The following is a 21,563-nucleotide window of genomic DNA, read 5'->3' as shown; positions in this document are numbered from 1 at the left end:
GGGTGTAGGCCAAGGGGAATATAATCAATTGAAAAGGACGTAATGTCTCTAAGCACACCTCGTCCACTCCATTCTGAACCAAGAAACTGATCGGCTAAACAGTCCCAAACCATCATTTTAAAACATTGAGCAAATCAAAATTTGAAAGCACAAACTATACACATCACTCTCCAACATTGCACAAATCAAAATTAGAAAACACAAACTATACACATCACTCTCCGGCCTAATATATTACTCGTAAGAGAAAATGACCCTTTTCGTCTCTTATTATACCTACTGTAACTTTTCGTCCCTCAATTGTCTGCGAAATGACATTTTTCTGTACTTGAGTTTTGTTAGAATTTGGACTAAAGAGTCACTTCGCAAACAATTGAACGACATAAAAAACAACTTCATAGACTGTACAATTTAGGTATGAAAAGCGTCATTTTCCCTACTCATAATGCCTTCAATAATAGGGGAATTTCTGCAATTTCAATCTGTATTTGTTCTTTTATGTATCGAGTACAACCATGTATGATATTTTACAAACTGATTCTTTTAATAACAAACAGTATTTTTTTTTTCACTGTTTTTTAAGGTTTCCTGTCTTTTTCATGCTACAGATGCAGGCCAGACCTGAATTAATATCTACAATGCTTCCTTTCAAAGGCAGAAATGAGAATGTCGTTTTAGCAACCAAACCAAAAAATGACACCCCCAAAAGACAAATTCTAAAAAACAGACGGTGAAATTCATTACCAGGGTGGAGCTACTTCCAGTTTGATGGCCAGCGGTTTCAGTATGGTTGGACTATAGAACAAAAAACTGTATAAAATTATCATTTCTTTCACAATCAAGATTAATCAATGCTAATGTATCTGCTATCAATAAAATACTATAACACAATTTGCAGAGAATTGACCACTGGAGAAATATGGATCGATAACATTATTGCGTACAAAGACTCGGCCACTAGGAGGAAATCTAGAGCATATTCTAAACTTATCTTAATCCACCTAAAAGTAGGACTGTTTAGTTAATAATTATAGTCTTGTACAGATACCATGAATGGTGAAAAACTATTCCTTAATATTTGACTTCACCTATTAATTGGACTTTCCAGTCTTTTTTTACCAGCAATCTTGTCTTGTGTGGAAAAAATGGAGGGAGTTCAGGGTGGGTGGGGGTGGATTATAAAAGAAAATTATTGCAAAACTAACAGACCATATCAACTCTCATATTTAAAAAAAGTTATTTAGACGAGTAAAGGCACATACACGTTTCAGGATTGTAGCGTTCCTGCTTCATACTTGACCATAGTGTGAAACAATGCTGCACAAAAAGGTAACAGGGAAAGATCAAAAGAAAATCTAAGTAGGAAACGAAAAGCTATCCTGAATCCCAGATCTGCAAATCATATCCAGCCACAATGAAAAGCACACGCATAGAAGAAGGGAAAAGACTTTATAGCATGCCGCCAAAAGAAACACAATATCATTTGACGTCATTCACACCAGCAAGGTACAGCTGACAAATTCCAAGTAGAAAATATACAGGAGCAGAGGATTTCAATGAAGGAGAAAAGAATAGTGCCTAGCAGATTATAATTCATTTCAAGCATCAGTTACGAACTTTTTGCATGCCACCAGTTTCCTAATATAAAGCGTCCACTGCACCAAATGCATGCTCTAGGAATTACTGCACAACTTTTTTTTAGGCAAACAAATACAAAAAAACATTCCATATTTCCGTTTTTGGTGTAAAAGTGCTTTTCCTTTGAAAAATATAAACTCCCTTCAAAAGGACTATCACCAACTGATAAATAGTATAAACAGAAAGCATGATATATCAGTACATTGGAATGTATATATCAGCAATTGCCACCATAAAAGGAAATTAGTTGATGAGAATAAAATCCCTGTAGGACGCAATTAGGAAGAAATACCATAACTCATAACTATAAAAGAAGCTGTAAAAGACCTTCTCAGAGCACCAGGGTTTTGAAACTTCCATCCAACTCCATGTAACTCCGATTGTTTCCTATACCTTATTTCAGGAACAATCTGTTGGACTGCTACAGTCTTTAAGTAGAAAATTGTGTACAAGATATTCATTTGTATTGACGGGTGAACATGAAAAAAGAAGATACGGAACACTACCAGAAATGCTGTACCATTTAGTGCAAGGATGGCAAGAAAAATCTGAGTTTCAACTTTCAAGGGCTAAAGTGTGACACATCTTAAACTGTATTAGCATTCACATAATAACATAATATGCACTTTTTTTGGGCAACAATAAATATGCACTTGTTTAGTTACCGCAAACTGTGTGCAGAAAGTCTCTAATACTACTGCATCAGTAAGAGCACCTCTGACACCAGGACATGCCCTCTCTTCTGTTGAGAAATCATTTGTCTGAACGAAATTTGTTGCACTGGGCAAGATTCATGATAGTTCCATAGAATCCCTTCAAACCTATCCTCAACAAACTCTGAAATTTATAGATGCACAGACAAGAATATGGTACTGGTACAAAGCAGAAAAATGTACATATAAAACATTTAAAGATTGAGAATTTGTATTTTCTAGCTTTTGAATATAAACCACTTGTATTTCTAATTTGAAATTTTACAATAGCTTCATAGAAGTTCCAAGTTGCATCTATACAAGGCTTAAGCCACTTCATCACACTAAGAAGGCGTCTGCTTCAGTTGATAAATTGTTTAGCATGTACCCCAATACCAGCTTCTACAAATACTATTCCAAATGACACCTTCAGAGCCTATTTGTCTCTAAACTACATCATCTGCAATACCAATACAATCAGCTTTGTTATAACTTATAACTCCATACATGCAGCATTATCAGTATCATACAAGCCAGTCACAGACGAAAGAATTGAAGTCCATGCAAGCAGACCCTTCTGAGGATCCTTTTTCCTCATCATTTTTAATTTCCCAACAGTCTCCTTTGGAACCCCACATTTAACAAGAATAATTCCAAGCGATTTGAATGTAAAATCATCAGGCTGGGTGGAAGACGTCAACATTTCCTTAAAAGTTGCCATTGCGTCCTTGAACCTTCCTACAACTGCATATAGTCCAAGCACATTGTTGTAACTCAACAAATCAGTCAAAAGTCCTTGGTCTCTCATTGCTTTTGCAATTCGAATGGCCTCATTAAACCTTCCATTCCTTTTGTACATGCACAACATCATAGCATAAGAAAACTCATTTGCAATTCCTTTTCTCCTCAAGTGCTCAAAAACCTCTTCTGCTTGTCCAACCATAGATCGCAAACTATACAAATCGATCATACAGTTCGAAGAGTATATATCAGGACCATCCTCGAAAGACAGAAGTGTTTCGTATATTTCTTCGGCTTCTTTCAAGTATCCAACTTTACTATATATCTTTATCAAAGAATTGCATATAACAGTATTCATCTGCAAGCCAGCCTTTCTCATATCATCAAAGTAGCAATTAACATCTTTAACACTTCCGATGTCAGCAAAGGCATTTATCAGTACAGCATAAACAACAACATCAGGTTGGATACCAAACCTAATCATCTCTTTATATAAGCTAACTGCCATTTCCAACTGACCTAGTTTTATGAAGCTGGATATGACAACAGAATAAGGGACACAATCATCCACCAATCCTGCCTCCTGCATTTTGCTTACATAAGATTTTGCTTTTACTGGGAGATCAGCGCCAGCTAGCATCTGAATGAGAGAGCTGTAGCTACATCTGTCTGGAGATATATCATGATTCTGCATACTATCAAATAAGAAGCAAGCCTCATCATATTTCTTGCTGATCCCATAAGCCTTGATCATTACATTGAACTCGAGGACAGTAAGCCGTTTTACCTCCTGACAGCAATTAAAAACTTTCTCCCCCTCTAAGATATGGCCATGCTCACCAAAAGCATCAATGTTGGCAGAGTAACACTCAGAAGTCATTTCCCCCCCAAGATGAAACCTCCAGAACCACGACCATGCCCTTTCCAACATACCAGCTACTAGATACATCCTAGTTAAAGCAGATTGAGTAAATTCATCAATCTCCAATCCTCTCTCATCCATCTCTAGAATCAGCATGTCTGCTTCACAAACCATTTGCCTTATTGAAAAGGCATACAAGAGAGTGCGATAGCTTACAGTGTCTGGTTCTAGAGAAGCACTCTTCATCAGTTTAAAGTAGTTGGCTGCCATTTCTATGTTATCATGCTTAGCATGGAGAAAAATGAGAATATTGTACGTCCGTGTATCAGGACAGCATTTAAGCTCCTCCATTTTCCGCATCAGGGAACCAACTTCTTCCAGTTGACCATTATTACCATACAGGTGAATCATTGTATTGAAAGTCACTGTTGTTGGTGCAATCCCTTCCTTAACCATCCTTTCAAAAGTCTCACTAGCCTCTTTTACTTGTCCAGCCTTCCCATATGTATCTATCAAGTTATTATACGTATAAGAGCTTAAGCAAATACTGGAAACAGCTGAACTAATATTTCTTCTAGGTTTTCCATTTACAGGCTGTTCCACCTGTTGCATGTTCAAGGACCATTTCTTGAAAAACTCTTCTGCTTTCTTAAACTCCCCAGCCTTTTTATACATTTGAACTACAGTTCCCATGGTGACCTCATCAGGTTCCATCCCTCTTTGGTTCATCAAATCCAACCACTTCATTGCTTCCTCCCTGCGACCACCTTTGCTATACACATCAATCAAAGTTCCATATGTTGAATTTACAGGTTTAATACTCCTCCCCCTCATTTCATCACACAACTTCTCCACTTCACTCCACCTATGCGCTCTCCCAAGAGTCCTCAGCATAATGTTGTAATGAATCACATTCACCTCATAGCATCCCTTCTTCTTGAACCAATTGAAAATCTCAGAGGCCCTTTCCCAACCCAGCTGTTCCTTTAATATTATACTCCTCTCTTTATTGGTCAAAGTCATTTCCCAAGGCTTCAAAGCCTCGTCCAAATCATCACAGCTTTCTAAAGCCTCTAAAATTGCCGGAATACACCCTCCGTATCTCCCCCATTTCGTCGAACACTTGGTCTGCACTTTTTCATGCAAATTTCCTCGCCTTGTTTCGCCCCCACTTTTCTTCTTACCTTCTACCCTACCATCTCGTTTTGTAAACAAGCCAGTCTGGGACTTCAAAACACCATTTCTCTCATCAAGGGAAGTTGACTTCTGGTTTTGCAAATTTTTCCTAACATCACCAAGACCAACATTCGGCCCCAATTTAACCCCAACATTCTTGCTTTCTACTGATCTTCCATCAGGATTGAGTTGAATTTTCCTTTGGTGGTGGTCCTTCCTTGCAGGTTTTACAGAAATTCCAATTCTTGGAGTGATTTTGGTAGAACTCCGTACGTAGAAACAGTTGGTATCAAAATGTTGAAATTTCGCAAACATTTTCAACTGCTTGCTTATATCCGTCGTCTTAGCCTTTTCACGCCGGTGTATGGAACGCAGTATTGGGAGCTCAGAGGAAGGGAAAATGGCAATGAAAACGCTCAGAAAGAGAGAAGCAGAAAACAAGAGAAAAAATAGATAATCTGCGGGACTATACTCGAGGCGCTTGCTGATACGTTACTACGTTAGTTGGACTCCCATTGACAGTGCCGCCATGGCTTTCTTAGCTCACAATTGAAAAGTCGAGTGAGAGACTGAGAGGTGTAGGCAAAGGCGCAAAGCAGCCGTAAGCTGAAGCGAGTTTACGGAGCATTTAACCGCTTAGCTTAATGGTTTACTGGGCAGTATTTGGGGTAAAAGACTAGGTCCTGTTTGGTAAAATGGTTATTAGCTGATAGCTGATTGTGTTAATTTGAGGGTATAAATAGTTGATAATACATTAGCTGATTGTGGAAAAATGTTTGATAAATTAGCTGTTAGCTGATAGCTGTTTGGTATAATTTCTTTTTTCAAAAAGTTAATTGAAAAAGTTGTTTGGGGTAGCTTTTTGAATTTTAGCCTTCTGGAGTTGCAAAAAGCTAATTAACCAAACATTTATATTGATATTTTAATTAAATCAAACAATTAATAGTGGTCAAATAGGCCAAAATTGGCCTATAGGCCAAGTTTTTACCAAACAGGGCCTAAGGTTCGAATCTTGGTGGCCACAGTGTGGGAATTATGTTTAAAGTGGAGAGTCCTTAGGGTTGGGGATTCAGCCTTTTTGGGTAAGAGTTTACGGGGCAGTTGAAGTGAAGCCTAATTTTGCTTTCTTTTCATTTTATATTGAGTTAATTCGAGATTTAGACATTTAGTACTTTTAACTATTTTATTTATTCATTACTAATTTTAGTTTTTGTTTTTAAAAGTTACTAAATTTAATCATTCCGTCTTGATTCTTTTTCTAATTGTAAATCACTACCATCATTTTTATATATGAATCGTTAAAAGAGTGAAAAATTAAAACTATATTAAAAGTGTGTATCAATCTCTAACATTGAAAATTCATATATCTTTTTTGCAGGGCCGGTTCTGAGCATGTCTAACATGAGTGACCGCACAGGGCCCCCCAATTTTTGGGAGCCCCATATTTTAAAAATTAAACTATATGTATATATAGTAATAATAATATTTATTTTATAAAAAGAAAAATTGCGCCCAAATTGCTTTAAAAACCTTAAAAAAAAAAGTATCTATATATATAAGGACAATTAAGTCAGACTATAAGGACATTACCAAAACTGCAATTCGTCAATTAAATTTCTTAATCTGAAATCACAATTAACAAATTGTCAAATCCCAATTAGGCAATAGCATGTTCAGGGTATAAGGAATTAAAGACATTTCCAATTCCGCAATTTGGCAATTCGAAACCCTAAAAACTATGTACCAGTACCCTAATAAATTGGGCAGATCACAGAATGCAGCTCAACTGATTCTTCAAGAAATTTCTTGATCACACAAACTTTCAAGTTCTTCAACTCCCTTAACAGGTAATTAAAATTATCTATTTTTCACAATTTTTGTTTATTGTTTTATTGACATGACTTAATAATTCTGAATTCGGAATAATATATTTAAGATTTTGTTTATTGATTAATTAATTATTTATTTATTTATAGAGTTTCTAAATAAATTCTTTTTTCTATAGGATTTTATAATTATGTCTTCTAAAAAATATTCATTGGTCTGATAAGCGTAAAAAGAAAAGAATAATTGAACAACTAACTCAATCTCAAAAGGGAGCTCTTGAAAAATTTATTACAAAAAAAAAAAAACTCAAATAGATGAGCAAAAAGATGATGCCAAAGAAAAATTGTTAGATGCTAATCTTCATATAGAAGATCAAGAAGATTGTGAGATTGGAAAAAATTTGAATGATAGTGTGCACAATGATATGAAGATCAAGAAGATTGTGAGATTGGAAAAAATTTGAATGATAGTGTGCACAATGATGATAGGAATCACAGTGACAATGAAATTATGAAAATAATATGAATGATGATATTTGTTTAGATGATGTTTGTTGCAAAGATAAAAAGTGATTCGCTTTTATTTGACATATATACTAGTATTTCTTATGCGGGATGCGCAAAAAATAGGTGCCCAATATTAATATTTTATATTAAAATTTAAAATTTATTTAGATTTTAGATATTTAAAGTATTGTAAATAATAATAATAATAATAATAATAATAATAATAATATAATAATAATAACAATAATAATAATAATGTAAAACATTTCTATAAATTTAATATTTATATTTTAAAAAATAACTAATATATAACCCCAATATATAATGTGTATATTATTATTATTATTATTATTATTATTATTACTATTATTATTATTATTATTATATTATTATTATTATTATTATTATTATTATTATTATTATTATTATTATTATTATTATTATTATTATTGAAAATAAGAAAATATATGGTAGATGCATGTGCATGGTAGCAATAGTGAAAACGATAACGGACATTATACCGGTAGGGATATGTTTGTTCAAAATATTGTATAGTACAACATTTATAGCATAATGTATCATAAAACTTAACAGAAAAAATGGACATAAATGAAGGTATAACCTTCATCCACACTTATTATGTTTTTATTTAGATATGATCCAAGAAATTGGGATGCTCTTGATTCTAAATTAATAGATATTCTTGCGAAAGATGGTCCTAACAGAGAGACTCAACAGATTAGCTTTAATCTCCATTGAAAATGAGCTTTTGTAAGAAGTTGGTATCAAAAGTTTGGTGGATGATTTTACGTCTAAATGTGCACGACGCCTATCACTTTTTAAATAAAAATTTAGATGTATTTTTTATGCAATGTTTATATGTTGATACAACTTTTTGAACACCGTAACTATTATTTATATATAGAAATTACTTATAAAAAAAGGTCCAAATTAAGATATTGCACAAGGCCCCAATTTTTATTGAAACGGCCCTGCTTTTTTGTGTGTGAATCACTAATATTGACGGTAAAATTATAAAATCATGACTATTAAAATACTAACTTATGTTATTAACTAATACATTACTCTTTGCATCACCATTAATAGTCATGATTTTTTAATTTTTTTAAATGGTCAAATTAGTCTCCTAAATCAAATTGATAATGTAATTAAATGTTAAGTTTTTTTAAAGCTCCATTCAAACCTCCTCAGTAAAAATATTCAATTATGTCCTAATTTAATTAAATGTTAAGTTTTTTTAAAGCTCCATTCAAACCTCCTTAGTAACAATATTCAATTATGTCCTAATTTAACATGTTTGGCATGTTGATGCTTCTAAAGCTGCCGCGTGTCTTTCTTCTTCTTTTTTAATAATTTTTTTACTTGTTGTTTTTCTAAAAAAAAAAAAAAAAAAAAAAAAAAATTGTTTTCTATAATAGCCTCATTTTTTATAGCTTTTTGCCGTACGTTTATTAGGTTTGATAAAGTATCATTCATGAATCACTCAATGATATTTTGCTCATAAAAATGATTATTTGGATCTTGGGATGAAGAAGATGAGTCGGAGAAGGGAGGATTTTCATAATTTTTGGTATAAAATTCAGAATAAAATGAATTAGTCACCCATTGAGTTCCACTCATCCATAGTATATGAAAGAATGTAGATGAAAGAGTAATGAGATTAGGAGGAGAAGAAAGAGTAATGAGATTTAGTAAAATGAGTAGTAGATGGAATATCATGATTTTTTGTAACAAGATATATATATATATATATATATATATATATATATATATATATATATATATATATATATATATATATAATCACCTTTATATGGAATATCATGATTTTTTGTAATAAATTTTAATAGGGAATATCATCCTTTTTTGAAGGAAATTTGGATAGGGAATATAATCATTTTGCATATGACATTTTCGTAAGAAATATCATCATTTTTTGTAAGAAATTTGGATAGAGAATATCATCATTTTTTGAAGGAAATTTGGATAGATAATATAATCATTTTGCATATGACATTTCCGTAAAGAATATCATCACATGCAGATTTACAAATTACAATCCTACTCAGCATAAAAAAAAATTAAATATATATATATATATATATATATATATATATATATATATATATATGGGTATTAGAAATTCCACCTCACTTTACCAATGCCCTCTTTGCCAGGGTATTCCCCGCCTAAGTTGAGTATAGATTATTAATTAAATTCATATTTCAATGGCTATTAAACAGGACAATTAAATTCACCCCCACTCCCCCAACCAGAAGAACTCTTGAAAATACATTCAACTTCCCAAACTCTTGAAAGGGGGAAAGTGGTATTTGAAATTTTGAATTTTGAATCTGATTCTTTGCTTAAGATTTAATTTAAGTAAATAACTAAAATAAGTAAAGCCTATAAAGGGGGGAAAGTGGTATTTGAAATTTTGAATTGCAGATTCTGATTCTTTGCTTACAGGGCGTTTGGTTGGAGGGATTTTAAATTCCCTTCCCACTTAATTCTCATCTAATTTCAAAGGCCATTAAATTCCGTAGTTTGGTTGGAGGAAATTGCAATTCCATGGAATTGCAATTCTCCCATTTTCATGGAATTAAAATCACATGTCCCTTTTGGGATTTTAATTCCTGGAAAAAAAAAAGATAGTGAGGAGTCAAAATTACTCATTCCTTTTTTAACCTAAAATTAATGTCTAACAACAATAATGGACATTTTTGACTTTATACTACTTATTCCCTTTCAATTCCCATGTATACCAAACATTGGAATTGAAATTCTCAGTAATTTTATTCCTGTCAACCAAACACTGAAATTTAAATTTCCACTTTATTCCCAATAATTCAACTCTTAGGGGGCGTTTGGTTCAGGTTATATAACATAACCAAGGGAATGTGACATTCCAAAGCTCACATTCCTATGTTTGGTTCACATTAACTCAGGGAATCTAACATTCCCCAAGAATGTCACATTCCCTCCACATAGGATTTTGAAGGGAATGTGATTCCCTTCAATTTCTAAGGTTATGTAAGATAACCTTGGTTATGTTAGTTTATCTCTCACACACACACACACACATACACACACACACACACACACACACACACACACATATATATATATATATATATAATTATTTTTGTAATTATATATTTTTATTTTTATTATGTTAGGTTAGCATATAAAATAATTTTGTTTTTCAAGTTCAATATTTTAGTTAATATTTTAAAATCATGTAATTATATATGATACCGTTATTTTATTTATTTATTTTTAATTTTTAAATTTATTAAAATATATGAAAATATGTTAAGGATATTATAGTGTGTGAACCCTAAACCAAACATAATTATATTACATACCCCAATTTTAACCAAACACAGGAATCTCACATTCCCAGTAATCTCACATTCCGAGTAATCTAACATTCCCTAAGGTAATCTGACATTCCGTGAACCAAACGACCCCTTATAGAATTATCCCTTTCCCACATAATTTCCCCTTCCAACCAAACGCCCAGGTTTAATTTAACTAAATAAGTAAAGCCTGTAAAGGGGGAAAGTGCCAAAGTGGTATTGAATGGAATGGATGTATGTATATATAAATAGGCAGATAGATGGAATGTTTCCCAACCATTACACTGCATATATTCTTCAGAGCTAAAGATGGGAAAAATTTGCAGATAGAAACTAAATTACTTAATGGATTCTTCTTTCTTCTTTCTTCTTCCTCTTCTTCCAGTTACAGCAGCCTTCCTCAAGGCACACAGGCGATGCAAAGCATTATATCGCAGATTTCAGCAAATACTTGTTACTGTACAAAACGTCACACAAATTGGGAGGAAGCTCAAAAGTTGTTGAGCCAACAATGCAATACAATCCAAACTCCTCTCAACTATTATTCACAAATTGTGTTTCATGTTGTGCATCATTTGCAGAAAAAACTTGTAGCAATGTTGCCGGATGAAGCGTGATTCGCCTCGAAACTCGCACCGGCAGCGGCACTGCGGTGTTGCTGCCATGTATGGAAACATTGAGGTGGCTGAATCTCAAATGGTGCCGTATCTCTCTTTACCTCGGGTATTAAACCCATGACCACATAGGGTTTAATTTGTTATGATAAAATATGTGTTGCATCTCAACTAAAAGTTTAAATTAATAGTTAAGTTATACTTGATGAATTGTATATCTCATGTGTGCTCAATCTAGTACGAGGACTTGGTTCTCAACCTCTTATAGTTGTATTATTGAATTCCTCGTTCCAGTTTAATGAAACTTTCTTTTTATTTTCAAAAAATATTTGGTTAGGGTGTCATCCCGCATTATGAACTACCCCGAATTGTTCATGTCACATTTTGACCTTTCAAAACGTTTATTTAAATTCACTTACCATTAATTTTTGTTTCGTCTACCATTTTTTAATGGTTTCCCCAAAACATTTCATTCAATTATTTAAGTTCAATATCTCTGCGTTGTTTTAATTCCTTTTGGGTTCGACCATTGCTTCACAATATTATTATATTGACTTTGCAGATATTATTAAAATTGTTCATTAAAATAAAATAACAAATGAATAAATAACATAAAAATTAAGAGAAAGTATGGTAATATATTAAGAGAGAGAAAAAAAAAAAAAAAAGTAGTTGATTCGATTGTGAATTCGAATAGTGTAGTTCAATCAACATAATAAATGCAAACGTTTTAAAAATTCAAAAAATATTATGCAACATGTTAACGCCATAAATTTTTGAAATAGTTATTAATCTTTATTAGTAGAATATAAATAAATTAATAATATTTATTATTTCTCCGAATCAAATGAGAGATGAAACCTCCCACATAGAGGAACAACGTGGTACCATTGGACTACAAGGTCCTTGGTCTGATCTAAGCTATTTATTTACAAATAAGTCTAATTCTAATTAGAAACGGGATTACACAGAATGATTAAGCTAAGCTTTTATACAGGCATCACAAATTGCTGGGGAATTTTTGCCGGAGAGTGTTGGCTTCACGTTGTCGCATTCCGATATGGCGCTGCTGTTGGTTCCTTTGTATTCCAACTTCACCCAACTCAGCACTACTTTGTTGCACGGTACTCCGGAGCTGCACAGTAATTTCACCGCCACCTTCGTCGCCGACGTCCCCATTATCTCCTTGAAGCTAACGTCGCTGATCTTTATTTTCGACGGGACGCCGGTCTTGCATTGATTCCAGGGGCAGTATTGCTGATCGATCAAGATTGGGTTGCTGACATTGTCCATCATCACATCTCTTACAAGGACCTAGAAACTCAATCTGACCCACCATATACTTGACGGCCGGAACCTTCAGCGTGCTCGGCGCCGCCGCTTTGCATACCTCACCCCAAGCTTTCTTAAAAGCCAGAGCATCATCGCACTTCCCGTCGCCTTTTGCACCAGATGTTTTAATGTTAACTTCAACACCCTGTACTGTTGCTACGAGATATGCCACATAGAAAAAAAATCAATGCAGCTTGAATCACCTTAGAACCCATCCTTTTTTTTTTTTTTGTGGTTTTTTTTTATAAAATTTTTATGTAATATAATTTTTTTAGATTTTTATTTTTATTTTTTTATTTTATTTTCCTTTCTGGTTGAAATCCAGTAATGGAATACAATTTGAAACAATTAAAACAACTTATAAAAACAATGAATTATACAAATAATGTTATACTTTTTAATTTATAACTTAACAAATATTCGTCCCCGCATGAATTTTTCAAGGGCGGAAATTTCTCGTCTTAGTTTTCTTTTTTATTAATTTGTTATACACTTTCAAATTTTATAGTACATTATAAAATAATATTTTATTTAAATTATACAGTTAATTTACAAATTTATATATTTAAATATTCAATTAGTGTAACATCCAATCATCTAAAATACAATTAGTAAAAATTGCTTAAAAACATTAAACAATACTTAAAAGATTCAAATTGTTTAAATCTTTAAGTTCTTAACCAAAATACTAAATATCCATACATAATAACTAAAACAAAGTTCAAATTAAATATTAGTACATATAAATATTACTCCATAGTATATTACATATAGTTATATAAATAAATAAATTAAGATATATATATATATATATATATATATATATATATATATATATATATATATATATATATATATATATCAAGGGTTTAGGATTAGGGTTGGGGTACAACTCTCATTTCGTTCTTCGGAAAATTTCTCTGTTCTTGTTGGGATCGAGTTTTTGATCAGAATCGAGTTGAATTGTCATTCTTAAGTAGTAGTAGTGGTGGTGGTAGTAATAATAATTCAAAAATTAAAATTTTTAAAAAATGTAATTTTTTTTTAAAAAAATGTCAGGGGTTTATTTTGTGTATTAATTTTTTTTTAAATCTATTATTAAAATTTATTAAAAATTATTTAAAATGCCACCTCAGCTGCCACGTAAGCAGGTAATCTGCTAAAAGTGATGGTAACCTGCTATCCGGTGAAATTGCATATATTTGGAGTGTTCAGTGGCCTAATTGCACGTTTTTGGAGTGTTCACTGTTCAGTGGCCTAATTGCACTTTTTTTCTTCGTTCAGTGGCCTAATTGCATTTTCATGTTACGTTCAGTGACCAATTTGAACCTTATTCCAAATATTTTCCATAGAAAATGTTTTTCATCCAATCAAATATCCCCTAAGTGATTCCTTAACCTTTAAGGATAAGGAAAGGTAACTTAATAATTTTATCTCATATCAAATTTTAATGAGCTTTGACTTGTTGACCTCATTTAATAAACATAGAAATATTTGTATTTGATTTATTTTTTGAAGAAAGGTATATTTGTATTTCTAAGATGGTGGGTAATACACAAACCGATCCAAAATATAATTACATTAAAATTACAGGTTAAAATTGTTTTGAGTACAAAGTTTGACTAATTTGGGATGTGCTAATGTTCTAAAATTTAGCCCTAGAAGGCTTAAAACTTAAATCGCCCGTGGACTTCTGGCGATATATATTGTTGGAAATTTCTGGAAATTTGGGAGAAGAGATTTCAATGGAAGAAATTGCAGTAGAAGCCATAAACCACGCGCTGAGGGCCCTTCGGAAGCGGCATTTACTCGAAGAAGCCGCTCATCTTCCTGCTTTCACCGCCCTTTCTCGCCCTATTATTCATCAAGTTCCTTCCCTTTCTCTGATTTTATTCTGTCTCCAATTTCTCGTGTATAATTTTAGTTTATTTGTATAGTTTACTGAATTTTTCAAGTGGTTTGTTTAATTGAGTTCAATTTAATCATTTTTTTTTGTTGCAATGCTTTATAATATTTAGGGAAATTGTAATATTCCATGAAAGTAAATATTCGAGAGGCTTAAACTTAAGCAATCATAGTGGTTATGGTTCCGAGATGGGTGAGTAATATGTTCAGGGAGGGGTGTGTTGAGGAGAGCTTTACAGAGTTGTAGATATTTACTGACCTAATAATTATTGACCATCTTATTTCCAAAAAAAAATTAAAAATTATTGACCATCTTTGGAGGATAGCATAAAATGATGAAGAATGGTGCTATTGCTGCATCACCAGCTTCTGGGTAGTTTATTGTTAGGCTTGTGGCACATATGAATCAAACCCCAGACCCCAGTTAACCTTCATAGGTGTTGATATTATTTCTATGATTTTTACATTCTCTCTCTATGTCATAAGCCAAAGTGGCTTCTTCAGATGTGCTGAACATCCTGAGCCAAATTTTTTGTGTTGAATCACTGTTCTTAGCTGCATAACTGAACCATGGCTGCTTTCTGCTCCTACTTGTTTTTCAACTTTCACCTTGTTGGCTGGTTCTGTGTTTGCATGTGTAGGACTACTTGGTATTCAATATTACTCTCCTTCAAGAAATTATCCTTGAGTTTGCTTGGGGTAAGAAGCTTGTCCTTATTCCATCGAGGGAATGAGAACTAGTAAGAGAACATGGTCAGTTTTGCCTGAGAGACAGTGAGAGGAGAGAGAACAACTTAAATCTGATGATATCTTCATACCTTCTATTGATTGTAAGAGGAAGAGAATGAGTATGAGAGGAGGTTTTGCAGACAAGAGACTTGTCTGTGGGCAAAGTGGAAAGTTTTGTGTCAAAAACCTGTTTTTGTCAAATTTCAAAGCTGGAGCATAAAAACTAGTTCTGCTTTGTCTCTTCTCCGTAAAGAGAAAAAAATTGGACACATTCAATAAACTATAGTTTGTATAAGCTTTTAGAAGTTTGATTTTATATTTAGTCTTTTATTAAAGTTATGGAGTCTGGAGGTGTGGGGGGTTTGTTGACTCAGTTTGCGTAATCAGATTTTACAAAATGACAGAATGTGAGTGTCAGCCATTTTTATTGATTTATGGTTTACTTGCATAAACTTGATTCTTGTTTAAACTATCTTCTTACTAATGTTGCTCATATTAGGTATTATTATAAGATAAAAAAGGTTCCACAACCTGTATTTCAATGGAATAATGCAATGCCAGCCGCTGTTTCATTTTTTAAAATTTAAAACTACAAAATTAAATAGTAAAGAGAAAGCTGGGGCAGGAGACTAATCCATTTATTAGGGTGTTTTCCTTGGGTTTAGTCTTTTAACTTATCATTCATTATCTCCTTCTGTTCACTGCTCTCTGTTATGTGTCATTTTCAGTCAGCAACTTTTGCTTTGAACTTGCCAAAGCTGTTTAATTAGAGTTTTTAGATTGACAATTTCATACTATATTATAAGGAATAGTACTAAACATTTTGTTTCTGATGTTAGAGAAACATGGTCTTCATCAGATGTATGTGCTGATTTTTTGTTATTAGTAAAATACTGAAGGATTTGTTTCCTAGTTGTCAATGTTTAATTGGATTATGATTGACTTTATCTGTTCTATACTTCTACAACAGGGCTCAGAATGGAAAGAGAAAGCTGAAAATCTTGAAACAGAGCTTCAACAATGTTATAAAGCTCAATCTCGGTTGTCAGAGCAGCTAGTAGTTGAAGTGGCCGAGTCCAGAGCTTTAAAAGCTCTAGTTCAAGAAAAGGAAGCCATGATTACTGACCTGCAAAATGAGCTTAATCAAGCAAGGTTTCTCCTTTGATCTCCGCTTTATTATTAATTATTAATATTAATTATATTTTTCAACTATCAAAATGAGCTCAATGAAGCAAACAATCTATATTTACTGATGCAAAAGGTGCTGAGATGCATTATAACAAGTTAACAACATGTGTAACACTAATTCCTTTTCAATATACTGTCCCATTCAGCTTTGCATGACTATTAAGAAAGTTGATAAAATATTTTCTCTATCCACATATGCCCTTTAATTAATTTCAAAATATATAATTCAATGTTTCAAAAATTGAATAAATGACTGAATTACAGTTTGGGCAATAGTAATTTGCTTGTTTAGGACAATGGGCAATAATACTGACATTTCCATTGAAGGAAAATGGATGTTTAGAATGAAATGGGGGTATAACTAATGCATTTTAATACAAAATGAAGTTGCCAGTCATTGATGCAAAGAAAAATAACAGATTTCACCTTGCTAAAGGTTTTCATAGACTGCAGTTGCACTCTTCAGTATTACGGAGTATTGTTTAGGGAAAAGGACCAAATAAGGGCTCAAACTATTTAAGAAAGTTCAATTATACCCTCGAACTAAGATACGTTTCAAATAAAGTTATACACTCCAATGTTGAAAAAAGAGAGCATTTAGCTCTTTTCCCCTATAAATTACCTGTTGTAGCAAGTTACCATTTAGTTGGCCATTTTTTGCTGATATGTCATTTTTTTTTTTGCTTAATTGGAAAAAATAAATCTTATTGTGAGGTGGTTTCTTAATAATAATAATATTATTATTATTCTCTTCTTCAATGAATAAACATAAAAATTGGAAACCTAGTGTCACCCGCCTTTTCTTCTTTCGATCAGCAGCTGCTGGGGACAGAGGGGAAGCTGCATCTGATCAGCTGCTTCAATTCACCATTATTTTCAGCTGGAGATGAAGTTTTGCCCATTATTATTGCTTTGTTCTTTGAAATTTTCACAATTATTTCTGGCCAAAATGCTTCTCATCATTATTTCAGGCCAAAAACTCTTCTTTGTCAGATCCTAGGAAGAAGAATTCTTCTTCCTCTTCATAATCTTTCCTGACGAAGATGAAGAAATTCCTCTTCAAGATCTGACAGAGGAATTTCTTCATCTTCGTCAGATCTGGATGAGGAATTCCTCATCGTCCAGATTGTTCAGTCCCTTGTATCAGTTGTATGTAGCATGGGCAGCCATTGTTGCCGGTGGCATATGAGGCACCCTAGACCCTAGTTATATTATTATTATTATTATTATTATTATTATTATTATCATTATTATTATTATTATTAAATCAGTAATTAAAGGAAAATAAATAAATACATAAATAATTATATAAATTATAAATGGAAATCACCAACTAAGCAAAAAAAATGACACATCAGCCAAAAAAAAGGCCATGCCAACAGCCAACTAATTGGTAACCTACTACAACGGGTAATTTACAGGAATAAAGGGCTAATTGCTCTTTTTTTCCCAAGTTTGGGTTTTATATGAAGTATTTTCTACTTTGAGGGTGCAATTGAACTTTTCCAAATAGTTTGGGGGTTTATTTGGCCTTTTTCCCTTCTTTTTTTGTTTTTTTTGTTTTTTTTTTTTAATATCAAACTTTAGTGATGATGTAGGTTAAGTTGCAAATAACTTTCATGTCAATCATTTGAAATTTTTGTTAATTGCAGGGATGAATGTTCTAGCCTAACTGCACTTCTTGAAGAAAAGACTCAAGCTCTTGAACTAATGATTATTGAGCACCAGGACCTTAAAGCTAATCTTGATGAAATGACTGAGAAGGCTAACAAAGCTGAAGCAGAAAATAAGATGTTGATTGATCGTTGGATGCTGCAGAAAATGCAGGATGCTGAACGCCTTAATGAGGTATTCTGATTGTTGAAACTTCTTTCTGTCTGCACTTTACGTTGGCTTTCAATAATTTAAAGTTCTGGGTTCATACAATCATGCCATTCTAGACATGTATCTTTCATTTTAATAAATCGTTGTAGAAATGTATCTGTTGGATACGACATCAGTTTTGTGTCCTTGGTCTTTCTCTTCATTCTTTGTATGGTTTCCACTTTGATGCTTGTGCCTAATGAACATGACCTGATGACCGTATGGTTTCCACTTTAATATCAAATCTCTATATTTTTTTTATGTTAGGCTAATTCCCTATACGAAGAGATGCTGGATAAACTCAAGGCCAGTAGTATAGAGCAACTTGCTCGTCAGCAAGTAGATGGTGTTGTCCGACGAAGTGAAGATGGTGCAGAATACTACATGGAGTCAACTATCCCCTCTTCTTGCAAGCAAAGGATCACGGCTCATGAAGGAGGCTGTGCTTCTACCATATTTGAGTATAATTCCAGCAAATTGATTAGTGGAGGGCAGGACCATACAATTAAAATGTGGGATACTAACACTGGGTCATTAAGCAACACACTTCATGGTTGTCTGGGCTCTGTTCTTGATCTTTCTATAACACATGATAACCGATCAATCATTGCAGCTAGTAGCTCAAACAACTTGTATGTGTGGGATGTTGGTACTGGTAGAATACGGCATACTCTCACTGGCCACAAAGATAAAGTATGTGCTGTAGATGTGGGCAAATTTTCAACTCGGCATGTTGCAAGTGCAGCTTATGATCGTACTATAAAAGTCTGGGATCTAATGAAAGGATACTGTGCCAATACAATTCTTTTTCACAGCAACTGCAACAGCCTTTGTTTCAGTCTGGATGGACAGACCATTTGTTCTGGGCATGTAGATGGGAATCTTCGACTCTGGGATTTTCAAACAGGAAAACTTCTGAGCGAAGTCGCTGCACATTCACAGGCTGTGACGTCAATGTCCTTGTCCCGGAATGGAAACGTGATATTGACAAGCGGGAGAGACAACTTGCATAATCTGTTTGATATCCGCACTCTCGAAATCTGTGGCACATTCAGAGCGAACGGTAACCGGATCGCATCTAATTGGAGCCGATCATGCATCAGTGCAGATGACAGTTATGTAGCCGCTGGATCTGCTGATGGATCTGTCCATATATGGTCAATATTGAACGGTCAAATAGTGAGCACTTTGAAAGAACACACAGCCCCGGTTCTATGTTGTTCCTGGAGTGGTCTTGGCAAACCTTTGGCGACCGCCGATAAGAGTGGGATTGTATGTATATGGTCATGAGCTTGCAGCTGTTTCCAGTACATTTCTTATGACAACAGTGGGTGATTGGTTTTTAAGCTGCTTGAAATCAAAGATCCACCCCAAGATGATTTGACAGTGTCATACCAATGATCTCGACAGCAGATGAATTGAAAAATGTGTATATGGTTCTTTTCATTATTGTTGGAAATATATTTCATATCACACAAAAAGATGTATATAAGTTTGTTTGTCAACTTTTCTTAATCCTTGGAGACCCAAAAATGTATATGTATATGGTTGTTTCTAAGTTTTCAGATTTAATTAATTGGAAGTTTGTTTATAGCAGAAATGTGTAAATAAGGTTGTTTTTAACATTTCATTGATAAACCACAAGTGTGAAGTGCAACTGTGCGAGGGGCCAATTATGGGGTGGGACTCCCAGCCAACTAGTCTCACAATAACAACATTATGGATGTTCCTTTGTTTAGATTTGTAACTATATATATATATATATATATATATATATATATATATATATATATATATATATATATATATATATATATATATAGAGGAGTGATCACATGTGGCCATTTGTTAGGTGTGGTTATATGGTCAATTATAGACCATTAGATTAGATAGATCTAATGAATCATATTAATCAAGATTTTTTCAGTATTTTCGCGCACATTCTTCTACCCAGCGAACTGTAAGGGTAAACTTGTCATAAAACACCGGAATAAGGAAAATCACATTGTTGTGTGTTTTATTACACTATTGGTGCATGTTGTCAACACTATTGGTGTATTCTGGAACTCGACCGCTATAAATGGCCACTGTAATTACCATAACACAGGAATACATCATTGGTGTGTTCCACTGTGGTGTGTTTTATTACACTATTGGTGTATGTTGTCAACACTGTTGGCCGCCCGCTATAAATGGTCACTGTAATTACCATAACACCCCCACTTACTAAAACGCGCGAAAATCCTCAGAATTACTACAACCTTTAGATTAAACTGATTCAACGACACAAATACGACCACACCTAATGACATGACCACATATAAGCGTTTTTCTATATATATATATATATATATATATATATATATATATATATATTGATCCTCCAGGGTAGTTAGCTAGCTATTTGATCTCTAGGAGGATATGTGATATGCATTTTGCTATCACTTTGTATATATTTTTCTTTTAAGCACTACTTACTCTGTTACGATGCAGTTTCTGTTTATAGCTACTTTCTCAAATTACTGAAGCACAAACTGGTGCCACTAGATCACAAAGTCCTTGACATATACTTTGTATATTATTTGTATCTCTTTAGTTTTACGCTAAATTTATCCATGTTATTTTTGACTGAAATATTCCATAATGAAATGTGATGGACAAAAATATAACACTTTTTAAAAGTGAGTTATATTACTATATTATCATATTTGTAAATTGTAATTCACTCATTATTTTCTTTACATTTATGTAATTTAATTTTAACGCAATTTTAATAGCGTAATAAGTTCTGTCTTACTACACTGGTGATGTCACCATGATTCTATGCTTTGATCATTGCAAAGTTTTATTTTTCCTCGTTTTTTTTTTCTTTTATTATGCACTGTAGATTGCTTTTCATAATTAGGTGTCGCTGTGCATACCACATCTACTTTCCATTTTCATATCCGTATTTCTTCCATCGACCACTTCTACTTTTTTGGACGTGCCACAATTTATAATCTCTTTGTACACATGACAAATCAATAAAAATCGAGTGTCATTTATTCATAGCTTGAGATTCGTATGTATATATAGTACATGACAAATATTTAACAACTCACACTGTC

At 33.2% G+C, this 21,563-nt stretch overlaps 2 protein-coding genes and 1 long non-coding RNA gene across 3 annotated transcripts; 1 reads left to right on the top strand and 2 right to left on the bottom strand.

The window, feature by feature from the left end:
- Window positions 1-2,511: 2,511 nt before the first annotated feature.
- Window positions 2,512-5,725, bottom strand: LOC109175876 (pentatricopeptide repeat-containing protein At3g23020). The gene has a single exon (XM_019325246.1). It carries the CDS (start codon window positions 5,422-5,424, stop codon window positions 2,824-2,826), a length of 2,601 nt encoding a protein of 866 aa, XP_019180791.1. The 5' UTR covers window positions 5,425-5,725; the 3' UTR covers window positions 2,512-2,823.
- Window positions 5,726-14,427: 8,702 nt separating this feature from the next.
- LOC109175877 (autophagy-related protein 16) lies at window positions 14,428-20,049 on the top strand. Its single transcript, XM_019325247.1, has 4 exons — window positions 14,428-14,639; window positions 16,376-16,557; window positions 18,246-18,441; window positions 18,724-20,049. The coding sequence occupies exons 1-4, from the start codon at window positions 14,517-14,519 to the stop codon at window positions 19,744-19,746; spliced, it is 1,524 nt and encodes a 507-aa protein (XP_019180792.1). The 5' UTR covers window positions 14,428-14,516; the 3' UTR covers window positions 19,747-20,049.
- LOC109175880 lies at window positions 14,766-15,135 on the bottom strand. The gene is made up of 2 exons (XR_002053321.1): window positions 14,987-15,135; window positions 14,766-14,953 (listed from the first exon to the last, which is right to left on the bottom strand). It is a non-coding gene; the product is annotated as an uncharacterized LOC109175880 (long non-coding RNA).
- Window positions 20,050-21,563: the final 1,514 nt, after the last annotated feature.

The sequence above is a fragment of the Ipomoea nil genome, unplaced genomic scaffold (genome assembly GCF_001879475.1).
Source record: "Ipomoea nil cultivar Tokyo-kokei standard unplaced genomic scaffold, Asagao_1.1 scaffold0688, whole genome shotgun sequence".
In the NCBI taxonomy this organism is placed as follows: domain Eukaryota; kingdom Viridiplantae; phylum Streptophyta; class Magnoliopsida; order Solanales; family Convolvulaceae; genus Ipomoea; species Ipomoea nil.
This window is presented reverse-complemented; position numbering and strand designations above follow the sequence as displayed.

Excerpts from the sequence above, each read along its gene's own strand:
- LOC109175876 (XM_019325246.1), bottom strand. The coding sequence starts at position 5,424 with ATGTTTGCGAAATTTCAACATTTTGATACCAACTGTTTCTACGTACGG.
- LOC109175877 (XM_019325247.1), top strand. The coding sequence starts at position 14,517 with ATGGAAGAAATTGCAGTAGAAGCCATAAACCACGCGCTGAGGGCCCTT. Across the intron at positions 14,640-16,375 it reads CTCGCCCTATTATTCATCAA|GGCTCAGAATGGAAAGAGAA; the intron begins GTTCCTTCCCTT and ends CTTCTACAACAG. Across the intron at positions 18,442-18,723 it reads ATGCTGAACGCCTTAATGAG|GCTAATTCCCTATACGAAGA; the intron begins GTATTCTGATTG and ends TTTTTATGTTAG.